This window comes from Peromyscus eremicus, chromosome 10, assembly GCF_949786415.1.
Source record: "Peromyscus eremicus chromosome 10, PerEre_H2_v1, whole genome shotgun sequence".
Taxonomy (NCBI): Eukaryota; Metazoa; Chordata; class Mammalia; order Rodentia; family Cricetidae; genus Peromyscus; species Peromyscus eremicus.
In genome coordinates, this window is record NC_081426.1 from 27,052,998 (window position 1) to 27,079,758 (window position 26,761).

Genomic DNA, 26,761 nt, shown 5'->3' on the forward strand with positions numbered 1-26,761 from the left:
TTACTGCCTCCTAGCCTACAAGTGTCTAATGCACAGTCTTAGATGAACCTGTGGCACTGGGTAACTCCTTCCATTCCCTGCAGTAACACGACAGGTGGAGAAGCACAGAGTATCTAAGAATCCTGCCTCAGGGAGGGAGAGGTATGGAGGGCAACACAGGTCACATCTGTATGGTCTGGGCAACATGGGCAAAACAGGAGGGTCTGCACACATCACTGAGGACCAGTGTGCAAACTAGCCTGCACTCTTCTAAACCTATGGGGTCATGACCTTCAAAACCTCCAGACAAGCAGGTGTGTGTATTTATAACAGCTGAGGTGGTGAAGGTCATGGTACGTTTTCCCTCTGCTCATATTTATTTTTCTCTTCCAGTGTGGCCCAGACCATCAACCTACAAAGGAAAGGCACATGAAGACCTCAAAGCTGCAGCCCGTCTCCCTAGCCACTGACAAACAGGAGTGAAAGAATCCTAGGCATGTTGGCTAACCTTCCAGCACAGCACCACTCACTCTTCTCTACAGATAGACAGGGAAACGTCCCTGGACCAACTGGAGGCTGAAGAGGTGACCAGTGTCCAGGGACTGGGCTGAGCAGATATCTTTCTTACTATCTGAATGCGAACTGTGGGGGAGGTGCAGAGGGTGGGAGATAGTGGGAAAGACAAGGAGAGGATGGAGCACGGAGAGGCAGAGTGGGAAGACGAGCTTTGAGGGGCTGCTGCTCAGACAAGGCAGCCCACTGCCTGCAGACTCCTCGGTACAAACCTAGAAACCACATTCCTTCCAGCAAGCCCACATTTCCAATAGGTCTGACAAAGGACCAGAGCACACGGGGCACTCTCAGAGAGCACTGCTCTGGGACTGGGGGATCTTGCTGGAGGAGTGGATTACTAGGTCTCATCTACCAATCAACTCTCTCCCACTCCTGAAGCAGGCACTCAAGCAGCTGCAAATGCTCGGGGCCAGCCTCTATCACACTGTTCCCAACTTTGTCATACATCAACATTTCAGAGAAAACCACACTCAACCTTAATCTTTTTAAAAATGGTTATGAGAGAGATCTGCTTTTATACATGTCACTAAACAGACATGTGTACGAAGTGGGCAGGACTGAGGAGGAGGATGAAAAAGTGCTTCCTCTAATGAGCTACATGAGAAGCTGGAGACGGGGAGGGACTGCCTGAAACACATGAATGGGAACACTCCCCCTATCCATGTGCTGATCAAATGCCTGTCACATATTCTCTTAAGACATGTATTGTCTTTCTCCTTAATGTCTTACAAAGTGTTTCAAAATCACATTTAAAGACCCCAAACATGCAGCAATAATACAAAAACAAACAAGAAAAAAATGAAAATAACACCACAACATTAAAAAAGTGCAACTTACGTTGGGGCCTGGACGGGCTCCTCTGGCACTAGTGACCCGCAGTCACAGATGGGAGGAAAGATGGGGAAAAGCCACAAACACACAAACACACACATTCTCTCAGACTAGAGGTCCTGGGCAGACAGAATCAGAGATCAGGAAACACACCAGTTCGTCCTTCTCAATCACTGAAAAGAGCTGGTGAGAACACACAGGCCAGGTGACCAGGTGTCCCCCCAGGCCACGTTTCTAAGTCTTGGTCAAGCAGCACCATAAACAGAGAGGAACTTTCATGTGGATGCACAAACACCGAGTCCTTAGATTCCTAGTGTTGCTTAAGATGTGTGGCTACTTCCACCTGTGATGGGAGAGACGGGAAGGAAGTGGCCTGATGTCATTCAGGACCATTCCCAGGAGAAAGGGAGCATTCCTGAGGCTCTATACTCAGCAGTAGAATTAGAGGACCCTTCTTCACCAGCTTCTAAAAAGGCTGCACCTTGAAATAAGTAAAAATTCACGGACTGGGCATTGTGAGTGGTTTGGGCACAGGGTAAAATCAGGGAACCTCTTCCAGGGAGGTCTGAAAAGATTCAAAATGGAGACCCTGCAGTGTTCTCAGCAGCTTACTGACTGCTCCTGCTCCTCCTCCTTGGCAAAGAAAGTCTCCAGTTCCAGCAGCTTCTGAATCAAAAGCGCATCCAGCTCTTGAGTCTGCAGAGCCGCCTTCTGGGCCCTTGTGAAGCTGCCCCCCAGCTTCACTTTACCTCGAGCTCGTCTCTTTCGGGGGACGGTAAAATCCTGGAATTCCAGAACACGCTTCCTTTTCTGCTGGCTGACAGAGATCAGTGTACCATTTCGTTCTTTGGGTTCCTCAAAGATGGTTTCTAAACACCTGAGGACAGAGCACAACTCAGAATCACTAACAGGTGGACTCACAGAGCCCATCTGGGTCACCACACCAGCCAAAAGCTGCCTACACTGACTCCCAACTCGACTACTGCCTGTGGCCAGCAGCTATTTCTATGCACTGGGAAAAGCACACGTTTTATAAATATGTGCACAAAGTGAAAAAAGTTCAAACTGAAGGGTAGACATCAAAATTAAGACTAGTTTCTCACTCCAAAATGTATAATACTGGTAACTGCTAGTTTTGTGTATGTTCTCCAAAGTTAATATGTTGACACATTGAAGTAACACCGTAGTCGATACTGGGCAAACAGCAGACCTTCTGTCACAGCCCAGGCTGGCCTCAAACTCCCTATGTAGCTAAAGATGACCCTAAACTGCTGACCCCCTTAGCTCTGCCTCCCAAGTGTATTGATTATAGGCATACTAATCTACCATACCAGGCTCCAGACAGTAAACTTTTTAAACTCTGTGAGCCATATGGATCTCTACCACACATTTGTTTTGAGTTTTCCTTTTGTGAACAAAGTTATTAGCGCACAAGCCATAAAAATAATAAAAAATAAAACAAAACAAAACAAATGAAAACTGGTGGCTGAGGATATTTGTCTAGCACACATGAGGGCCTGGGCTACAATACCACTATGGTTTTTTGTTTGTTTTGTTTTTGCTTTTTAGGTTTTTAAGGACAGGGTTTCTCTGTGTAGCACTGGCTGTCCTAGAACTCACTCTGTAGACCAGTTTGGCCTCGAACTCAAAGATGCACCTGCCTCTGCCTCCTCAGATTAAAGGTGTGTGCCATCTCTACCCAGCTTTCCGCATGGTCTTTAAAAAAATAAAAGGAAAGTTAGGCCAGGCTGTGGAGGCACACACCTTTAATCTGAGCACTCAGGAGGGACAGAGACAGGTGAATCTCTCTCTGAGTTGGAGGCCAGCCAGGTCTACAGAGCAAGTTATAGGACGGCTGGGACTACACAGATCAACCCTGTCTCAAAACCAACCAAACAATAACAAAAAAAGAAAGTCAGGTATGGTGATGCAAGTCTATAATCCCAACTACCAGGGAGACTGAAGTAGGGTTGTTGGGTTTGCAGACAAGCCTTGAGTAGGCCTCGAATTTGCTAACCGATGGTACATATCTCCAATAGTAGCAAACAACACACACTGTCCTGCACATGGGGCTCCTGTTACCTATGAAAGACCCCGAAGCTTGTTTTCATTTAATACAACACTGTCTGATTTATTTTCAACAGCTATGCATTATATTTCATTATAAAAACGGACCAAAGTTGAATGAAAATCCCAGTAAAGGACACTTGCAGTTGTTTCCAATTCCTTCCTATTACTTAGCAATGCTGCAATGAATATTCTCCAATAAAAATGCCTTCTAGGCAGAGCCCATGCACAAAATCCTGGGATAAAATACCAGGACTCTTTTCCTTTATCCCAAACAAAACAGTCAATAACGGTCACTGCTTCAAACTGAATTTAGACACAGAGATGGCCAACTGACAAGCCCAAGTATTTGGGCTTGAAATCATGGTCGGAACAGTAATTAACAGCCCAGACAAAGCTAACCAGTGTACTCAGCACAACACAGGTGCTAGGTAAACAGACATCTATGACCACCGAATCCCACAAACACTTCTTTTCTATCAAATCACTGGCCCTGACTCAAGGAATTGGAACCCAAACCCCAATTCTAGCTATTTCTAAAGCCCAATACTGGGCTGGACATGGGGGAACCTTTAATCCCAGAGCTCTCCAGAGGCAGAGGCAGGGGCAGGTAGATCTGTGAATTTTAGGCTAGCCAAGCCTGCATAATGAGATTGCCTCACAAAAAAACCTGAACAACAAAATCCCACCCAATTCCAGGTAGAGCTGAATAGAAATGTCCAAGTGAGAAAGGTTAGAGGCATCAACCATTCTACCACCACCCCCTTAGCCCAGCCACAGGAGTTACCTGTTTGCAGGAGGAGACTTGTAATTCTTGTTTGTATATATCTCTTCTAAACTAAACTCTTTCTTCTTTAACCTGAGGAGAGAAAAAAGAATTCTTCATGCCTGCTTTCACTCACACATTCCTTTAAGTCAAAAAGTCAAAACCCTATTCATCCCATTCCTGGTCATCAGAGCTGTGGATGGAACTCAGGCCCCTAGCCCACCAGGCCAGTACCCTACTACAGTTCCACACCAGCTGTCTGCCTTATTGATGGTTTTCTCTTGTTCATTTTGGGTTCTGAGACAAGGTCTCATTAGTTAGTCCTAACTGTCAGACACTGCTGCCCCCTCTGGAAGTGCTGGGGTTATAAACATGAGCCTGTGGTACCTAGCTGCTTTCTCTCTATTAGGAGTGCTGGGCTTCATGAATGCTGCCAAGTGCTCTACCACCGACCCAGCCACCCTTTTTTTTTTTTTTTTTTAAGTATTCTTATTCATGGCTTGGAAATTATAAGTTTCAGTGGCTGGCAAGAATTTAATGAATACAATAAACTTTTGCTGGGTTTGTTTTTATTCTATTATTTAAAAAAATATTTTATGTATGTGTGTTTTTGCCTGCATGTACAACTATGCACTATGTACATGTCTGGTGCCCGAGAAATCAAAAGAGGGTATGAATTCCCCAGAACTGGAGCTACAGTTGGGAGGCACTGCGTGGGTGCTGAGAATTGAAGCCGAGTCATTTGTAAGCACAGTCAGTGCTTTTAACAACTGAGTCATCTCTCTAGCCTTCAAGAGAAAAACAATTATTTTGGAGACTGGGTTTCTCTGTGTAGCTCTGGCTGTCCTGAACCTTACTCTATAGACCAGGCTGGCCTCAAACTCACAGAGATCCACCTGCCTCTGCTTCCTGAGTGCTAGGATTAAAGGCGTGTGCCACCAAATCTGGCCCTAAGTCTTTTAACACATTTTATTTTTGAACAAGTGACATGGCTCAGAGTGTCTTCTGATTTCAGATGCACACCACAGCATGTGTATGCCCACACACTAAATAAATAAATGTAGAATAATTTTTCAGTTATATTTTCCTTGGAAACAAGGTCGTGTTATGTTGCCCAGGGTGGCCTGAAGCACCTCCAAGCCTTCACCTCTGAAGGGGATGAACTACAGGCATGAGTCACTCCACCAGCTGGTTTTCATTTCTATTTGTATGGTGATGAGGGTCCCACCAGGGCTTTACACACACTAGACAAATGCTCTATGGAACGTGTTTCACTATGTGATCCAGACTGATCTCAGACTTTACACTGATGTATTTATGTGTACATGTGTGTTTGCATACTTGCCTGTGTGTACCACAACATGTGTGTGGAGGGAAGTCAGGGGATAACTTGTGTCGGTTTTCTTTCTATGTGGGTCCTAGGAACTGAATGCAGTTGTCAGGTTCATTTACCATCTTGCTGGCCCTACTAAACTTGTTTATTACTTCTGATGCATGCATGTGCATCATGAAGTGTTATCCTCAGGAAGTCTGTCCACCTATTTTCAGAAATGGTCTCAGCTCACTGATAAGGCTAGACTATCTGGACTGTGAGCCCCCGAGATCCTTGTTTCCAACTTGATCACCTTAGGAATTCTAAGTACTATCACCAGACCTGGCATATTTTTATCTGGGTTCTGGGGCTTGAACTTATGTACTTGTGATTGCAAGCAAGCAACTTGAATGAATCTTTTCCCTAAGACCAGCTTCAAGATTTGGATTACATCAACCTAGTGCTGAAATTATAGGTATAAGCAGGGTTTCTCTGTGTAATAGTCCTGGCTGTCCTGGAACTCACTCTTTAGACCAGGATGGCCTCCAACTCAGGGATTCGCCTACTTCTGCCCCGCAAGTGCTGGGATTAAAGGCATGCTCCACTACTGTCGGTGAGTAATGTCTTTTTAGCAATGACTTAAATACTCTACTGTCTGTATGTACCAGCTTGACCAGTCCCTACTAAAGTAAATGCTTCTCATATCTAGGTTTGGGAAGTTATAAATACAACTGATGTAAATGTGTGTGAAGTTTTTCGATATATACCTTCTCAACTTGTGGACACAAATCTAAGGAACATGACTGCTGCAATGTGTGGTTAGAGTATATTTAGTTCTTTAAGAAACTGCATGCTCCCCAGCAATGAAGTCAAGTTCTTGCTGCTCCAAGGCCCAGCTAGCACTTGTGCTGCACCTTGTCCTTACTTTAAGGTGACACACACAACACCTAGTGCCTTTCAGGTGTGTATTTCCTGTCTGTTTCCTCTTTGACAAGATGTCAGGTCAGGAACTTTGCCCATTTTTGAACGGTGCTGCTCATTTTCTTACTGAGTTTTAAGAGTTCTTTGTGGCCTGAGGATAAAACTCAAAGGAATGGATCTTGTCTGGTCATGCAATAAGGGCTTGGGTTTGATCCCAAAGCACCACTGGACAAAAAGAGAAAGAGAGAGGAGAGAGAGAGAGAGAGAGAGAGAGAGAGAGAGAGAGAGAGAGAGAGAGAGAGATAGGTTGTATATTTTGGATGATAGTCCTTTCTTGGATTCCTTAAACTGGATGCATATTTTGCATCTTTTTTTTCTCCCAGCTTATAGCTTCTAATTTTCTATCAAGCATATACCAATCTACTTACCAATCAATCTACCTATCTCTCTCTCTCTATCCACCCATCCACCCACCCACCCATCAATCCATCCATCCATCTATCATTTATCATCTACTTACCTACCAGTCAATCAATCAACCAGGTCTGGCTATAAAACTAAGGCTAGCCTCAAACTTAAGAGCCTCCTGCAAGTCTTGTAAATGCTGGATTACTGGCATGTGCTACCACACCAGCCACCTTATACTCACTATTCTGATAGTGGTATTTGATGGGGGACAAACAAAGGCTAATGTTCCTGAAATTCAATGATATTGTTCAGAAATGTAGTGTCATAAGCAAAAGGCCACAGCCTACTCAGATTCATGCAGATTGCTACCTATGTCTGCTTGTTTTTATTGTTGTAGTACCTACAATTAGAACTTTGGTTTGAGTTAACTTTTGTACATGGAAATCCAATTTTACACATAGCAACCTAGCACCACTTGTTAGAAAGATTCACCTCCCCACTGAATGGCCATGATGCTTCTGTTGAAATCAACTAATTTTAGATATGTCCTTCTGGATTCTCACTGTCTCATCACTTCAGAAGTCTACCCTTAGGGTACTACCACACTGTCTTGATTACTGTAGCTGCATCTAATTCTGTGTATTTTTAGAGTAAAATCTCAAGAGCACGACAACTGCCCAAGCTGCCCTTAAACTCTGCTTCAATGTCTAGAGAGCTGGGATTATAGGTATGTGCCAGTACCATGCTTGGCCATTTCAACTATTTTAAATTTAACTATTTATTTTTGGGGTGTGCATATGGTAAACACACATGGACTGTGTGGGTATATATTCATACCTGTGTATGCAGAAGCTAGAGAAGGCCAGTTGGGTGTCTCCCTATATTTCTGTTCACCTTATTCCTTTCAGACAAGGTCTCTCAGGAGAGACAGATGGCCAGCCATTAAGAGCACTTGCTGCTCCAGGACTCAGGTTCCACTTCCAGCACCCACATGGTGGCTCACAACTGTCTCTACTCCAGTTCCTGGGGATCTGATGCCCTCTTCTGCTCTCTACAGACAGTGCATGCATATGGTGCACATACACACATGGAGGCTAAACATTCACACACATCATTTTGAAAAACCTTAAAAACACAAGATCTCTCACTGAGCTGGAAGCTTACCATCTGGGGTAGGGTATACAGCTATCCAGTGAATCTCCACCCTCAACAGTGGGGTCACAAGCATGTGTGGCCAAGTTCAATTTTATAAGTGGGTGCTTGTTATTGAACTCAGGTCCTCACACTTGAACATCAAGTGGTGTTAGCCACTAAGTCACTTTCCCAACCCAAATAAACTCCATATGTAGTAAGTTTAAAATAAATTAGTATGAAGCATCTACTCTGGTCCTTCTTCAAGACTGTTTTAACTATTCTTTTTTTGTTTGTTTGTTTTTTTCTTTCAGTTTTTTGAGACAGGGTTTTTCTCTATAGTTTTGGAGCCTGCCCTCGAACTCGCTCTATAGACCAGGCTGGCCTCGAACTCACAGAGATCCACCTGCCTCTGCTTCCTGAGTGCTGGGATTAAAGGCGTGCACCATCACTGCCCGGCTAATATTTCGAACTTTTGATCCTCCTGTCTCCATCTCCTTGGTGCTGGGATGAGATGGATACAAAACGTAGCACTGAGGACTAAATCCAGAGCTTTGTGTATGACAGGCAATCCCCCACCTTCATTTTTAAAAATTTTTAATATTAAGAAATTTTCTATTCATTTTACATACCAACCACAGATCCCTCTCTCCTCCTTCCTCCCGCCCCCAGATAAACCTTTTTTTTTTTTTTTAAAGGATTTATTTGCTATGTATACAGTGTTCTGCCTGCACACCAGGAGGGGGCAGAGAGGGCACCAGATCTTGTTGTAGATGGTTGTGAGCCACCATGTGGTTGTGGGAATTGAACTCAGGACCTCTGGAAGAACAGCCAGTGCTCTTAACCCCTGAGTCATCTCTCCAGCCCAATCCTAACTCCTTTTGTAGTGTGTCTGTTTAGAAATGCCCTGAAATATTGCCTTAAATGTATCAGGAAATTAGCATAGTGTACACTTGAGAACATTTTCCCGAAATGGAACTCAGGAGTATAGCTACCAAGAAAACTGATCACTCTTTGTCTCTTGATTTCAATAAAAATAAATTAAGAGTTTCAATACATGAAATATGGATGCTTCAAACATTCAGGCCATAACAGTGGTGGAACATTCAATGATGAGCAGTGGGACACTTCCTCTGCAGTCAGATAAGACATACTATAAGGGTTTTTAATATGTTTTGCCCAAATGTACGTATGTAAACCATGTCCATGTAGTGCCCAAAGAGACCAAAAGAGGGCAGATTCCCTAGAAAGAGTTAGGAAAAATGGTGTGGGCTGCTATGTGGGTGCTAAGAACCAAGCCCAGGTCTTCCATAAGAGTAGCATTTCTCCAGTCTATTTTATTTTTAACTATATGTATGTCTGTTGGGGTGTGCATGTGTGAGCCTAGGTCTGAGGATTTCAGAAGGTCCCTGGGAGCTGGAGTTACAGGTGGTTGTGGGTAACATGATGTGGATGCTGGGATCAAACAGTACAAATCCTTACCTGCTGAGTCATCTCTCCAGTCTCCAGTTTAATTTACAAGAAAACAAAAATCCTCCAAAGTAACTGTAACACTTAGAGTATTTTCTACAGCTTTTCAGGGCCCCTTTCATAAACCAGGTGTTCATAACCTTGACAGTGGGCTTTCAGACACACCGCTCTATTCTCTTGGTTCACCTGTCTACCTGTTCTTTTGCCAATTTGTTTTTTTGTTTTAGAGATTTTCTTTATTAGCATATATTATCTAAGCACAATACTGGGCTTCATTATGACTAGTCACCTTTCTGGCCCCCCCCTTTTTTTTCTTCACTTTTTTGAGACAGAATTTCTCTGTGTAGTTTTGGTGCCTGTCTTTAAACCAGGCTGGCCTCAAACTCATAGAGATCTGCTTGGCTCTGCTTCCCAAGTGCTGGGATTAAAGGGGTGCGCCACCATTGCCTGGCAAAGATTTATTTACTCATGTATTTTATATATACAGCTGAATAAGGAATCTGATCCCATTACAAATGGTTGTGAGCCACCATGTGGTTGTTGGGAATTGAACTCAGGACCTCTGGAAGAGCAGTCAGTGCTCTTAACCACTGAGCCATCTCTCCAGCCGCTGAAAACCTTCTATCTTTATAATTACTCTGTGCTGTACTCTCAAGAAATCTTTAAAAAAAAATTTTTTTATTTAAAGAAAATGTGGTACATTTACACAATGGAGTATTATTCAGCTGCAAAAAACAATGACATCATGAAATTTGCAGGCAAATGGATGGAACTAGAAAAAAATTATTCTGAGTGAGGTAACCCAGACTCACAACACAGTATGTACTCACTCATAAGTGGATACTAGGTGTAAGTAAAAAAAAAGGTTATAACCAGACAACAGTCCATATAACTATAGAGAAGCCGGTAACAAGGAAGACCCTAAGATGGACACATGGATGGCCCTGGGAAGGGGAAATAGATGAGATCTCCTGGGTAAACTGAGGGCCAGGGGGTGGGGGGAGGGCGGTAGAGGGGAGGGGATGGAGGATGAGAACATGAGGGAACAGGATGGTCGAGCTGGGGGAGGGATGAAGTGGGGGAACAATGCAAGAAATACCATGATAGAGGGAGTCACCTAATGTAAGGGAAATTCCCAGGAATCCACAAGGATGACCCCAGCTAAGACTCCTAGCAATAGTGGAGAGGATACCTGAACTGGCCTTCCCCTGTAATCAGATTGGTGAATACCCTGTCATCATAGAGTCTTCATCCTAACTAATGGAAGCAGATGCAGAGATTCACAGCCAAGCACTAGGCCAAGCTTTGGAAGTCTAGTCAGAGTGAGGGAAGGATTGATTATATGAGCACGGGTGTGTGCGTGTGTGTGTGTGTGTGTGTGTGTGTGTGTGTGTGTGTGTGTGTGTGTCAAGGTCATGATGGGGAAACCTACAGAGACAAATGAACCAAGCTCATGGGAACTCACAAACTCTAGACCAACAGCTGTGGAGCCTGCATGGTACCGAACTAGGCTCTTTGCATGTGGGAGAAAGTTGTATAGCTTGGTCTATATGAAGAGCCCCTGGCAGAGTGATCAGGATCCATCCCTGGTGCATAAACTGGCTTTGTGGAGCCCATTTCCTATGGTGGGATGCCTTGCTCAGCCTTGATGCAGTGGAGAGGGGCTGCTCAACTTAATGTACCAGGCTTTGTTGACTCCCCATGGGAGGCTTTCCCCTTTTGGAGGAGTGGATGGGGCGTGGGTTGCGGGAGGAGGGGGGGGGAACTGTGGTTGGTATGTAAAATGAATAAAAATTTTTTAAAAAAGATTTGTTTATTATATATACAAGTTTTCTACCTGCATGTATGCCTGCAGGCCAGAAGAGGGCACCAGATCTCATTACAGATGGTTGTGAGCCACCATGGTGGTTGCTGGGAATTGAACTCAGAACAGAACCTCTGGAAGAGAAGCCAGCGCTCTTAACCTCTGAGGCATCTCTCTAGCCCCCTTTAAGACTATTGTATAAACACTCATTAGGTGTGGTTTGACACCCATCCAATGTTCTCTCCTCCCTAATGTCTCCACATCTATCACCCATCTCGTTTCAGCCCTTACCTCCACATATCAACTACTGAATAACAGTGCCTGCTGGCTGCTTTGAAGAATGTTGGTTGGTTGTCACTCCCAGGACAAACTCACATCACTAATTGTGACCTTGCCCGTTGGTCTATTAAATATCAATTATCACCCCTTACCTCTCACACATCCTTCTCTTTCGTATTGCAGACTGCTTTAGCTCCTCAGGAACACATTTATAGGCACACTGGATTCCCCAGACTGCAATAATACACTAATCCCCACCCACTATGTCCAAACGTTCACCTATTGATTCTCTACAACACTCAAGTTTACCACTGCCTACCCGCTGAGTGATCCGGGACTTGGTACTCTGGTGTTCCTTTTTCCAAAACTAGGGGTGGTACCTGGTGAAGAATGCTTGCCAGTTCCCATCCCAATGGTTATAGCAGTATGGCATGACAAATGAGCGATTCAGGTCCTACCTACCCTTTCTTGCAGCCCTGGGTCTAACTGCTGGAGCGGCAGGACTGACTACTTCCGTAGTTACTGACCATCAGTTTTCCTCTCAGTTCACCCAGGAACTCCAACCCTTACCCTCCAGGGTCAAATACACTCACTGGCCTCCATAGTGCTACAAAATCGTCGAGAATAAGATTTACTAATAACATAGAGAGGTGGTCTTTGTTACTTCCTCAGAGAGGAATGTTGCTTCTATGTCAACCAGTCAGGTAGAGTAAAAGACAAGATTGGACAACTCCAGATGGATCTCCAAAAAATGCAAGAAACAGCTTGATGCCTCTGGCCAGTGTTACAAAAAAAAAAAAAAAAAAAAAAAAGCCAAAGCAAAAAAACTTCTTGTCTAGATTTTTTCAACAACAGATCCAAAAACTTTCTAACTAGACTTTTAATCAGTTGCTATTACAGGATTACTGGACCATAGCTATGGAGCCAGAGGCCTGTTAACTCCCAATTATACCCCAACGGTGAAGATTGAGCTGGCCCCAAGGACTTCGACACTAATGATAATGTCTCCCCCTCTGCCCAACTCATGATTTTTTATCAATAGTAAACAAAAAAAGAGGGAAATGTAATCCCTTCTATGTGTGAGTGGACAGGCCTGCCCCCAGACTGTTCGAATAGCCATAAATGTCATTTTGGGCCCCTTGACACACAGGTGGCTAAGTTCTGCCCTACAGAGAACAAAGAAGACCAAGATCAGGCCAGAAAATCCGACCATTCCCTGAGCTTGCCCCAAGATCAGGCCACAAAATGCCACCAGTACCAGGCCACTCTCAAAAGCCCTCCCTGTCCCCAACCTAAATCCTATATAAAGCCTGCCTCCTGCTCACTTCTTTCCGGAGCAGAGGCATGCACCCTCTTGTGTCTTTCCTAATAAATCTCTTGTGTGAGGTTTGTTGTGCAGTGTGACTTTATGGTATTCCTCAGCTCCTGACTGTAAGGATACCTTTCCCTTATGAGCTGTAACACACTAGAAATCAACCCCAGGGACTTGTACATGCCAGTCTGTTCCCTGAGTTACATCCCCAGCACTTGAATTGTGTGAACTTTCTAAAACTAGATAGTAATAAGAAACAAAACCCCTAGGCGGGCATGGTGTTGCACACTTTTAATCCCAGCACTTAGGAGTCAGAGGCAGGTGGATCTCTGTGAGTTAGAGGCCAGCCTGGTCAACAGAGTAAGTTCCAGGATAACCAGGGCTATACGCAGAAACCCTGTCTCAAAAAACCAAAAAGAAAAAAAAGGAAAAAGAAACAAAACCTCCAAAGATGAATGATAGATTAAACAGAAAACAGAATGGGTGAAGAGCAGAAAACACTGGAATAAAGCTTCCAGAATAAAACAGAGACGAAAACTAAGAAGAGGAGCAGGGTGTAGCTTAGCAGCAGACCGTCTGTGGAGTTGCACAAGGTCCTGCTTTGTCAACACTGCAGCAAACAAAGCCCTCCTGGAGCATGAAGAGAACACTGAACACAGCGGGTAGAAAAGCGTGTTGCTGTGGGAGAACGCTTGCCTAGCACACATGACAGCCTGGGCTCCATTCCATCCAGCACACAATGAAACCATCAACAGGGCTAGCTCCACCTGAAACCTTCCTGGTCACTTTCAAGTGCTTTGGTCTAGTCGTATTGCCTTGAGTGTTTACTGCATACTACCTGAGGTCTTTTCAGACATGACTGCAGTCTGTGACTTCCACGGTGGAACTGTGTTTCCCTTTCTTTTATTGACTTTAAGTTGTTAACCAAAGTTTACATCCCTTGAACTTTTTTTTTTTGGTTTTGATTTGACATAGGGTGATGCTATTTAGCACATGCTACCCTCAAAATTCACACACACCCTGCCTCAGTCCTCAGTCCTCCCAAGAGCATAATTACAGGTACATGCTACCCTGCCCATCTTCTTTGAACTTAATTTTTTTTTTAAATTGTTCCTAAAAACAGAACTTTTCTAAGTGAAGCTGGCAAGATTTCTTTTGTGGGCATAAAGTGGGAAAGACTGACTTCTGGTTATTTTAGCATATTTATGCAAGGGTCATAGACTTCCAGATCTGCAAACAATTTGTGGAAATGTGCTAGATCAGTGGTTTTCAACCCGTGGGATGCAAGCCCTTTGGAGTGTGTGTCAAATGATCCTTTCACAGCTTCACATATCAGATATTCTACATATCAGATATTTACATTACGATTCATAACAGTAGCAAAATTACAATTATGAAGTAGCAATGAGTAATTTTATGGTTGGGGGTCAGAGCATTAGGAAGGCTGAGAACCAGCTCAGCTGTCTGTCATGATGTCTATCCTGTGAAAATGTAATACCACAGGTCTGTAGTGCATGGTTATACTGTAGTCATCTTGAGGGCCCCAAGCGATTGTCTGTTGCCCCTCACTGAAGGTTTGCATCCTTCCTAAATATGTATGGCCCATGGCCAGTGACAATTCTCCATTTAGAGGAGAATTAGAATTGTCTCTTAATTTACTTATAATTACTGTGTGTGTATAATGTGTGTGAGAGAGCATGTTTAGCTCATGTCATGCACCTGGAGGTCAGAGAACTTTATGTAGTCAGTTTTCTCCTTCCATCTTAACATGGGTTCTGGGAATAAAAATCAAATTGTCAGGCTTCATGTCAAACACTTTATTTCACTCACTAAGGAGTTCATTTCTTTTCTCATTTGTTTTTACTTTATTTTTTAATATTCACTTATTTATTTAATTTTATGTATATGTGTATACACCTGATACATGTAGGAGCCGAGAAGAGGGCACTAGATACATGGAACTGGAATTATAGGTGGTTGTGAGAACCATGTGGGTGCTGAGAATGCAACCTGGGCTCTCTAGAACAGCAGCCACTGCTCTAACCCCTAAGCCACTTTTCCAGCCCCCTATTTATTTTTTGAGACAGTAATTCATATAGCCCAACCTGACCTTGGACTTGGTACATTGCCTTGACTGGTCTCAAATTCCTGACCCCGCCCCCCTTCTACCCCTGAAGTGGTAGGATTACAAGCATACACCACTACATCCAGCCCATTTATATCTTTGTATCCCTAAGGGAATGAAGACATTTCCCTTTATTCTAAATAAACCTATGTTATGGGGGAAAAAAATTCATTCAACTTTGAAATATCTTACATGCAAGAATTAGCTACAATTTGGGAAAGCAGGACCTATAGACAATTTACAATAGAATTATAAAAACAAAACAAAACTGAATGTGCTTATGAACTAAGACTTGGGACACAGACCTCCTCCCACACATAGATATCAATTAGAAATACTACATTCAGCCTGGCTGTGGTGGTGCACGCCTTTAATCCCAGCACTCAGGAGGCAGAGGCAGGTGGATCTCTGTGAGTTCGAGACCAGCCTGGTCTACAGAGTGAGTTCCATGACAGCTAGATCTGTTACCCAGAGAAACCCTGCCTCCAAAAGACCAAAAATAAATCAATAAAAAATACATTCACAGGCTGGAGAGATGGCTCAGAGGTTAAGGGCCGTAGCTGCTCTTCCAGAGGTCCTGAGTTCAATTCCCAGCAACCACATGGTGGCTCACAACCCTCTGTAATGAGATCTGGCTCCCTCTTCACCTGCAAGGATACATGCAAACAGAACGTTGTATACATAATAAATAAATAAATCTTAAAAAAAAAAAAACAAAAAAATCTACATTCACCTCCCGACCCAACACAACACCATTCCCTGTTGTAGCAAATCTGTAGCATTACTGTGTCCTTGTGTTCTGCTGTTTTACTGAGGTCCTGTGTCAAGGACAGAAAACAGTAAATGGCCCTGTGGTTCCAGACTTCTTCTCAAGTCTCAACAGAAATTAGTTAAGTTAAATGAAGGTCAAAGGTGCTTTTTCAGGTCCTCTCAGGAGCTGGCAAAGTCTTGGGACTTTTTTTGTGGAACCACAACTTGCTCATTTTTTGGAAGCCCAGAGATCAGAATTCTGGCCACTGGTATTTCCTGAGGCTACATCCCAACATCACTGCAGAAGGCTAGCTCCCATGGGTTCTAGGCTGCACAGTGGACATTCTGGAAAACAGGCTGATACAGGTGGACTATCAGAGATGGTACAGATCTGAGCTGGAATCCTCCTCCAACACTCAGATGACAGTATCATCCCCACAAGCTGTTGTTGGGGCTCCGGTTAGGTGACACCAAATAATGTCATTAATGGTGCTGGAGAAGAACCCCCACAACATGCAGATACATTTCCAGCTGGAGCCAGAGCCACTGCATGACACCCTTGTTTGTTGCCTAGGATATATTGGCCGTAAACACACTATACAGCTATTAATGTAGGATGCCAGGTGCTGGCCAGTGGAGTCACAGGTCGAGGTCCATACAGTGGATCCATGGTCTTCAAGGAGACCCAGTTGTCCTTTTCCTGGCAGAGCTTTACCGTGTTATCAAAGCTGGCAGAGCTTGAACCTCCTCACTTGGATATCTGACTATCCTGTGGATGGGGCTGAGGACACTGACACATTTCACACACATCCTCTTCATTAATTTCCAGATCCAAATGTGTTTAGCTGTGGGTAGCCAAGAGTTGCCAGTACGGCCCAAGCCACTGGACCTCATTTTCATGACCATCAGCAGTTTAGAGCACTTATTTGCTCGAGCAGAGGACCCAGGTTTGATTCCCAGAACCTACGTGATAATGTACAACCACACATAAATCCAGTTCTAGGGCACCCAACACTCCCTTATGACCTCTTTGGATACCAGGCGTGCATATATACACAGATATATGTAGGCAAAACATCCATACATATAAATAAATCTTAAAAAAAAAAAAAAAAGGATGATCATGCAGTCATCCTGCTCTGCCAAACGCCAAGTGGTAAACCAAGAGCCAGCAGACCCAGTAATCACCACAGGGGTCAGACTCCTTCCACGTAGAGCTGCAGGAAAGGACAGACTTGCGGTCACCCTTGGTGACTCAGATGCAGATTCATGGTTGCCAGTGTGTGGTCCCAGCTGCCCAGGTCTAGACGTGCTGGGCTGCAGCTTGGGTGCTCTAAGGAGCTCCTCATCACTCGGCAGGTGCCAGGTGAGGAGGTGGATGTGCACTGTTCTGTCAGGGCTCAAGGAGAAGGCACTAACCAACCAACCTGGGACCGCTGTAAACTAGAACCTCAGCTTAGGGTTGCCAGCCCTTCCTGGTAGCATGGATCCAGGCTGCCAATCCATAAAAATGGTTGACTCCTCAAAGTTCTTCCCCTTTCACTCACTGCCAGGGTTTGGAGAGGGTAATGCCCTTTATTGTTGTCCTGGTTACTGGGGAAGGAGAAACATATGTGTTTATTTGGTTCATATCTACTTTTTTTTTTCTTATTTGTTTTTTCAGGACAGGGTTTATCAGTATAGTTTTAGTGCCTTTCCTGGAACTCAAAATGTAGACCAGACAGAACTAGAACTCACAAGAGATCCAACTGCCCCTGCCTCATGAGTTCTGGGATTAAAGGCATGCATCACTAAATCCAGCTCTTACATCTCTTTTGTGATGCAGGGTCTCCCTTACCTTTTCTATGCTAAATCAGCAAGGTGCCAGATTATCCCATCACTGCTTCCATCTTGCAGTAGGAGTGCTAAACTTACAGACTTGAGCCACATTCTCTTTAACACAACACACACACACACACACACACACACACACACACACAGGTTCTAGGGATTGAATACAAACTGCAAACTTGTAAAACAAGCCCCTTTCCTCATGGGTGGGCCATCTGGCTTCTCCTGCTTTTTAAGAAGGGTCCTCAATTGTGTAACCCAAGCTTGCCTATAATTCACTATCCTGCCACAGCTTCCTGAGTGCTGGGATCACAAACCTGTACCACCACAACCTGCTTTAATACTTTTGTTTTATTAAAATAGGTTAACCTTTTCTGATCCTCCTGCCTCTACCTTGTAAGTGCCAGGGTTACAGGTGTGTGTCACCAAGCTTGGCTCTAGAGCTTCTTTTTTTTATGCAGTATATTTTTCAGCCTTTTATTTTATGAATTTATTTATTTTATTTACAAATTTCTATATAGTTAGCCCATTCCAACCTGAAATTTCCTATGGTTTCTTTAACTGTTCTTAGATTTCTTTGCTTACATTAAAATCTGATTAGTAGAGAATATATTTGGGATAAAGACATACAGATACAAATTTATTATTCTTAAAATGGCTACCATCTCAATAGCAATTAACTTAAGAGCCCTGCTTTCTAACACCAATCTGAAAAGACATCTTCACTGAACACTAAATCTCCCTATGTAATGGTATTCATTTTCAGATTTTCTATTGTTTTGGCAATTTATGATTTATGTTCTGGCTAATTTTTGAGACATAATATTTTAAATCTGAGACTAGTATTCTTATTTTATTCCTTTTAAAATTTCCTCTTAGTTATATGTGGTGGCACATACCTTTAATCCCAGCACTTGGGAGGCAGAGGCATGTGGATTTCTGTGAGTTAGAGGCCAGCCTGGTCTACACAGGGAGTTCCAGGACAGCCAGGGTTACAAAGAGAACCCCCTCCCCCCAAAAAAAACAAAGAGAAACCCTGTCTGAAAAAACAAAACAAATTTTTTTTCTTTGTTATTACTATTTTATCTTTTATACAAGCACTGCATCAGAACACATACATTTTCATTTATTCAAAAATCTTTTTAATAATTTTGTTTTGAAGATTATTTATTTTATTTTATGTGTGTATTTTCCTGCATGTATGTATTTGCATGTATATACACCACATGGTGCCTAGTGCCTAGGGTAGACAGAAAAGTGTCAGGTCCCCTGGAAGAGGAGTTAAAATTTGTGAGCTACCATTTTGGTGATAGGACCTGAACTTGGGGCTTCTGAAAGAACAGCCTGTGCTCTTAACTGCTGGGTCATCTCTCCAAGCCCTCTTCAAATCTTTTTTTTAATTTATTTTATTATAGTTTTAAAAGATTTTTAATTGTGGGTGTGTATATATGTCTGTTTATGAGTGTACATATCCACAGAAGCCAGGAGAAGGTGTATATATGTCTATTTATGAGTGTACATATCCACAGAAGCCAGGAGAGGGTGTCAGGTCCCCTGGAGTTGGAGCCACAGGTGGTTGTGACGCACCTCACATGGGTGCTGAGAACCAAACTTGGGATCTCTGCAAGATCAGTAACATAATTAACCTCTGAGACATCGCAACCCCGCCCCCATTAAAAACAAATACCTCTTGGAAAAGAAAATGTGTCAATGCTTTACTGTTGCCTGAAGTGTGCTCCTTATCAAAATATTTTGCTTTAGTTTAAAATTCGAATGTCAGGATTTGCTTTGTGGTACTGGACTCCTGGGCTGCTTAAGCATTTCTTCTGTACAACAACACAAAGCTCAGCTCAGTCAGAAGGTGCTTCTCATCTGTTCTGCCATGAGTCTATTAGTGACACATAGATATGGGGATGTTTGGAAGTCATCTCTATACCTTAGTTCTCTATGTGGCCAGAGCAGAGTCCTCTGGTGACACACTAGCCCTAGCCTGCAGAGAAGGTCCTCCAGATTTCAGAGGCACCCAGTCTAGGGTTTTCTGTGGCCCTTCCGTAATCAACATCAGATGCCAGTTCTTATATCACAGCTACAGCCTAACTCCCTCTGTGGGTTGCCTGTCAGATTACATGTGGTCCAAAATGTGGTACTTTCCTATTTGCCTGCCGTGGCCTCTGTGACCCAGCCACCCAATGGGCTGTAGCCACAGCTTCTTCAATACAGTCTCAACATCAACCGTGGGGAACTAGCAATCCTCCCAAGTATGTCCTGCCTTTGTTCCTCTTCCTCAGTCTGAGTACACCCTTTAGAACCCTCATTACACTTACTAGCCTATTATAGTTTGAAATTTTATATTAAGTTAAAATACCATGTGGTTTCTATATTCTGACTGTTCCAAACCGATACATGATACGAAGGTAAAAACCTGAAGAGCTAAATCAAGCTGCTGCCTAACACCTATGGAGTGATCTTTGCACCTTTGCCCAGGGACTTTCCACATATATAATAGAAGAAGACAGCTTTGGAGCAATCAATGTCTCAATCTTTAATTTATACAATTGACACACATATAAGAAATGTCCATAAAGTCTTTCAAAATAGCCCTTCTTGTCAAATCCTACTTCAATGTATTAATTAAATCACTGATTTTGCTAAGTCTTCTTTCTAATTAATGAAGCCATTTTAAACATTCCATTGAATTGTCTTTCTTCATTTTACACACAGGTCCAAGAACAAAGAATGATGATGTTACCAATCAATCGTGAGGAAAAAAGAACAGAACTGGAGGGGCTGGTGAGATGGTTCATCGGTTTACAGGGCGCCTGCCCCTCAATCATGAGGAGCAGAGTGGGGATCCTAGGAGCCATGTAAGGGACTAAATGCTGCCCCTGTAGACAGGTGGGGCTGGGGCTGGCTTCATGAGTCCCAGGTTGAAGAAGAGACCCTGTCCCAAATGAGAAAAGCAGAGAATGACAGGACACCCCATGCCTTCATCTGGTCTCCATGCACACATCCTCACCTCTCAGGTGTCCATACACTTACAAAGACACACACACACACACACACACACACACACACACACACACACACACACACAAACAGATAAGACAAGACACACACAGATGGGTTGACTGACAAGACAGACAGACCGATATAGATAGGTAAGACACACACACAAATAGATAGACAGATAAAATGAACAAAAACAAAGCTGGAGGTTTTGCTTTGTGGTATAATACTTGCCTAGCACATGTAAATCCCTGGCCTCCATCCCCAGCAAGGCAAAAGAAAGAAACAAAACAAAAACAAAGCTGAAGGCATTACAATATCTAACTTTTGAATTTTATTTATTTATTAATTTCTTTCTTTTTTCTTTTGGTTTCTCAAGACAAGGTGTCACTTTGTAGTTCTGACTGGTCTTGAACTCACTATGCAGGCCATGTTGGCCTCAAACTCAGACATCCACCTATCTCTGCCTCTGCTAGGATTAAGTGTATGCGCCCCAACATGCCTGGTTATAATACTCAACTTTAAAACACAATGCCTAAGTCCAGGCATGCTAGTGCATGCTTCTAATCACAGCTGAAGCAGGATTGCCCCACATTCGAGGCCAGGCTGGGATATGAGTTTCAGGCCGACTGGAACTACATGGCAAGACCTTGTCTCAGAAACAACCAAACAAACAAACCTAAGAAACAGAACAAGTCTGGAGTAACAAAACAGCATGGTACTGGTATAAAAACAATACAGAAATAAATGCACACCCTATTATAGTCAAATGATTTTCAGCACAGTTGACGGGGCACATAGTGTAGAAAGGAAAGTATCTTTAAGTAGTACTGGGAAAACTGACTCCATGTGTAAAAAAGGAAAACTAGTCTTTCATTATATGTAAGACTCAACTCAAAATCAATTGAGACTCTAAACAGGCATATTGGTCAGTACTAGAACACTTTTCCTGGCATGTACAAGGCTCTGGGTTCCATTCCTGGAATCACAACAGAAAAGGTAAAACAAAACAGTACCCAAAAAAAAAAAAAAAAAAAAAAAAGAAAAGAAAAGAAAAGAAAAAAGAAAGAAAAAACTGTAATTAGGAAACTGTAAGAAAACATTGCTGGGCGGTGGCGGCAGTGCACGCCTTTAATCCCAGCACTCAGGAGGCAGAGGCAGGCAGATCTCTGTGAGTTTGAGGCCAGCCTGGTCTACAGAGTGAGTTCCAGGACAGCAAGGACTACACAGAGAAACCCTGTCTTGAAAAACCAAAACAGAAAAAAGTAAAAAAGAAGAAAGTCTTAAGGAAATGTCTCATGAAAATGAACCAAACAAGGATTTTTTTTTTTTATGATCCCAGACATGCAGGTAACAGAAGTACAAATGAACAATGTGATCGCACAAAACTCAACTGCTCCGTGCAACAAAGAAGCAACAGAACAAAGACAATCTGAAGACCAGAGGAGTATCTGTACATAACACACCCCTAAAGGCTTCACTCCCAGGAGATACATGGACTCGAACCAACAGCAAAAAGCAAAAAAAACAAAACCCAATATCTGAAAAATAAGCCCCAAACTCCATGAACTTGGTACAGGAGTGTTTGTAGTCTCAATTTCCTAGAAAGCTGAATTAGAGAGTCAAAGAAGTAACCGACACGTGTGAAAAAACAGTGACACCAATGGAGAAAATGGAAACCAAGCAACTCCTATACTGCCTCACTGGAGTCTGAAGACAGGTGAGTGCTGTGGGTAAAGAGACCTTGGAGGATGACTGGGCATGTGGATTGCTATAGGTATTACACACTTTTTATTTGCTAAGATGTAATAACATTTTTGTGTGTGTGTGTGTGTGTGTGTGTGTACACGCGCACATCAAATCCTCTGAGGAGGAAGCTGGAGGCCATTTGACATGGGTGCTGGATATCAAAAATTAGGCTCAACAGTTAAAAGCACTGGCTGCTTTTGCAGAGAAACTGGTTTCTATTCCCAGCACCACGGGAAACTCACAATTGTCTGTAACTCCAGATTCAGGGAATCTGATGCCCTCTTCTGGCCTTCCCCAGCACCAGGCACAAATAGCTGTGAGCTGCCATGTACCTGGACCCCACTGAACTGAACCCTACTGAGGTCTTCTAGAACAAAAACCAGTGCTCTTAACTCCTGAGCCATCTCTCCAGGCACTCATGGTCTTTCACAACCACCCATAATTCCAATTCTAGGGATATGATGTCCTCTTCGAACCTCCATGGACTCCAGGCATGCATGTGGTGCAGACATGTAGATAAACTATTCATTACATTAAAAAAAAACATCTAGAAAAATTGTTTTAAAATACTTAAGACAATCCAGGTAGTGGTGGCACACTTTTAATCCCCGCACTCGGAAGGCAGAGGTAGACGGATCTCTAAGTTTGAGGCCAGCCTGGTCTACATAGTGAGACTGTCTCAAAAAAACAAATAAATAGGGGCTGGAGAGATGGCTCAGAGGTTAAGAGCACTGGCTGCTCTTCCAGAGGTCCTGAGTTCAATTCCCAGCAACCACATGGTAGCTCACAACCACCTGTAATGAGATCTGGTGCCCTCTTCTGGCCTGCAGTCATACATGCTGTATTCATAATAAATAAATCTTTAAAAAAAAAAACAAAAAAAAAAACCAAAGCCGGGCAGTGGTGGCGCACGCCTTTAATCCCAGCACTCGGGAGGCAGAGGCAGGCGGATCTCTGTGAGTTCGAGGCCAGCCTGGGCTACCAAGTGAGTCCCAGGAAAGGCGCAAAGCTACACAGAGAAACTCTGTCTCGAAAAACCAAAAAAAAAAATAAAAATAAAAAATAAAAATAAAAATAAAACAAATAAATAAATGCAAGATACTACATGGCTTGATATGCATGTGAGCCCATATACACTACTTTGGTCATGACCAAACTGACTCCAATTAGAAGTCTATCTAGTTTCTAGTTTAGGAAGGGCCCTTTGGCAATGCGGACCACAGTTTTAAATGTATAAGGCTACTTTGAGGACAAGGTGTTCTATAAGAGATCCTATCTCAGGGATGGAGTGCTGGCTCAGTGGTTAAAAGCACTGGCTGCTCTTTCAGAGGTCCGGAGTTAATTCCCAGCAACCACATGGTGGCTCACAACCATCTATAGTGGGATCTGATGCCCTCTTCTGGCATAAAGTTGTACATGCAGACAGAGCACTCATACATAAAATAAATAAGTCTTAAAATAGAGATTCCATCTCAAAACCCAAAAGAATCTTTTTTCCTCAAACATGGGCTTTCTTTGATTTATTCATTTTATTTTTTGTATGAGTGTTCTGCCCGAATGTTTGTATGTGCACATGTGCCTGTTTGGTGCTCACAGATGTTAAGCCATGGCATCAGAACCTCTGGAACCACCATGTGGGAGCTGGGAAACAAACCTGGGCCGTCTGCAAGAGCAGCAAGTGCTCTCGGCCACACCATCTCTCCAGCACCACCCAAAGAACCTTAAGATAAAAATTTATTAAAAACTCTATTTTTCAGTTGGGAAGTGGTGGTGTTTGACTTTAATCCCAGCACTTGTGAGACAAGGGCAGGTGATCTCTGTGAGTTCAAGGCCAGACTGGTCTATAGACTGAGTTAAGGGACAGTCAGAGCTACATAGTCAGACCCTGTCTTTAAAAGACTGTGGCTTATAAGTTTTGGTTTTACTCAATTACTGGGTAAGCTTCAATGAAACATTTCACTATTAGGATAAGAATGTATACTGTATTAAGATGATAATAAGAAGAAAGGAAGGAAGGAAGGAAGGAAGGAAGGAAGGAAGGAAGGAAGGAAGGAAGGAAGGAAGGAAGGGGAAAAAACAAAAAGGAACAAAAAAAAAAACCCTGTACTTTTCAGCTGGTCCTGATAGAATAGGTCTGGAATCCCACTTATTCTAAAAGACTAAGGCAGGAGAATCCTAAGGTTAAGGCCTGTTTGGGCTACAGAAGAAGTTAAAGGCACTAAGTGAGATCCTGCCTAAACAAATGAGAACTCAAAAACAAAACAAAACAAAAGACTAGAGATAAGTGTGAGAAATCCTCTTATAAGCTGCTGAGCAGGAGAGGTCAAGAAACTCCCAAAACAATATAGGTATTGTCACTGCCCTTGTTTGCTTCACAGAGAGTGAACTTAAGGCTCTATTAGCGAAGACACCATGCACTTCAGACATAGAACTCAGAGGATCCAAGTTGGATGTGACCTGAAAGGTCCCTGAGGACTAGTTTTCATGGTACCACAAGGTGCTATGCAAGCTTCCAAGGGAAGGAAGTAATCAAGAGTCCTAGTCAACTGCCTATGGTCTACACCACCTTCCAGTCTGGCAAGATAGCCCGAAAGTGCAGTAGTGGCACACATATCTTGGTTGTAACCAACAGCTCTCTAACTGAACTTAAAGCCTGCTCAAAAGGAGGGAAATCCTACTTGGTACTCAAAACCTACCTAACTTCCCAGGCTAGTAAGGTCATGAATTTTAGAGGAGAATCCTCTGCCACTTTACTAAACCAGCATAACTCTTAAATAACTCTAAATACTTACTACCCTTATACCCACAGGTAAGTGTAGCTTACTCCTCATCAAAGAAACTTCTCTTTGCAACAGACAGACCATTAAAGAAAAACATAGCGAGTTAAAATGCATAAAACTGATGCTGGAGTGCCAAAGCCCAATGGATACATTTACAACACAACTCCTGCACCTAAGCATTGTGAAAGGGGGGTGTATTTTTGAGAGTCAGAGGATTCGTGAATTTGCTGTTAACGACAGGTACACAGAGGCTTATTCAAGAAAACAGCATAATTTTTCCACATTTAGAGAGACATTCAAATTCAAGAGGCATTTAGAACCCCAAATAAACACAACCAGAGAAGAACCTCTCAGCAATGCATTATTATATTAATACATCATAGTCAAGGTGTCAAAAATATAAAGCCAAGGGGCAGGAGAGATGGCTCAGTAGTTAAAAGCACTGGCTGCTCGTGCATAGGACCAAGGTTTGATTCCCAGCATCAATATGGTGTCTCACAAGCATCTGTAACTCTAGTCTCAGGAGATCCTACATCCTCTTCTGCCCTCCATAGGCAACAGGCACACACATAGTGCACACACACATGAAGACAAAACATTCATACAAATAAAACAAAGGTGGTGCGTGCCTTTAATCCCAGAACTTAGGAGGCAGAGGCAGGAGGATCTCTGTGTGTTCAAGGCCAGCCTGGTCTACAGAGTGAATTCAAGGACAGCCAGTGCTACACAGAGAAACTCTGTCTTGAAAAATTAAAAAGGTGGAAATGCACAGGAGGAGACGTGGAAGACATTTGAGATATTTGGACTGTCTGCTGGTCCAAAGTCCTATAAGCAAAGAACTCATAGCCATTCTTGACACCATGATGACGTTTAAGACCTACTGGGATTCTACCTGGTTCATAGCAGCCAAATATCTATTCCTTCCAGACTGCCAAGGATGGGAGATTTGTAGAAAAGGGATCACCACCATATGGAGATCAAATAACTGTCCTGAATATCCACGGAACCAACCTGAGCCACTTGGTCCCAGAACAGCAAAGATGGTTGTCAGGATATGCCTAATAGATTTGGGTACCCTGCTAATTTGCCTACACCTCTCCTGAATGGCATTAGTGGTTTCAACTTGGCTGGGACCACTAGCTAGCCAGCTGCAACTGCAAAATTCAAACTATAAAAGGACTCAGAAATCAGAAGAATGGCCAAGGAAAGGGCATGGGAGGAAAGGCTTTCTCAAAGACCCAGATAAGAAATGTGATGATGACAGATAGGAGGTGAGGGAACGGCATTATTTATTACCATAAAAAGTGTGAGTGGCAGCCAAGCAGAAGAGAACACTGAGATCACATCTCCTGGGGCATCTACATGAGAAAACACTCTATGCCAATACAAAATATGCTGCCATGCATGCAGGTGACAGAGCCTGGTTCCACTGCCCACTACAGAAAAAACCAACTGGAAAAAAAAAAAATCACCCACAGGAGACAGAGACATGGGGAGGTAGGTGGACAGTGCAGAAAGTGAGGGACTAAATTAAACACAGTAAGGGCTAGAGATGGCTCATCAGACGCACTTGCTGCTCTTCCAGAGGACAAAGTGCAGTTCCCAGTACCCCTGTCTGGAACTACAGCTCCGGTGGGATCAGAAACCTCTTGCTTTTGTAGGTACTTG

The 26,761-nt window shown here is 43.2% G+C and overlaps 1 protein-coding gene across 1 annotated transcript in view; it reads right to left on the minus strand.

Moving 5' to 3' along the window:
- Positions 1-1,047: 1,047 nt before the first annotated feature.
- Positions 1,048-26,761, minus strand: part of Prr14l (proline rich 14 like) — a 61,022-nt gene continuing 35,308 nt past the window's right edge. The window contains exons 8-9 of the mRNA XM_059275663.1: positions 4,238-4,309; positions 1,048-2,260 (exon numbers count right to left, since the gene is read on the minus strand). Coding sequence (XP_059131646.1) covers positions 1,984-2,260; positions 4,238-4,309 — 349 coding nt within the window. The 3' untranslated portion in view covers positions 1,048-1,983. The remainder of the gene's footprint in view (positions 2,261-4,237; positions 4,310-26,761) is intronic.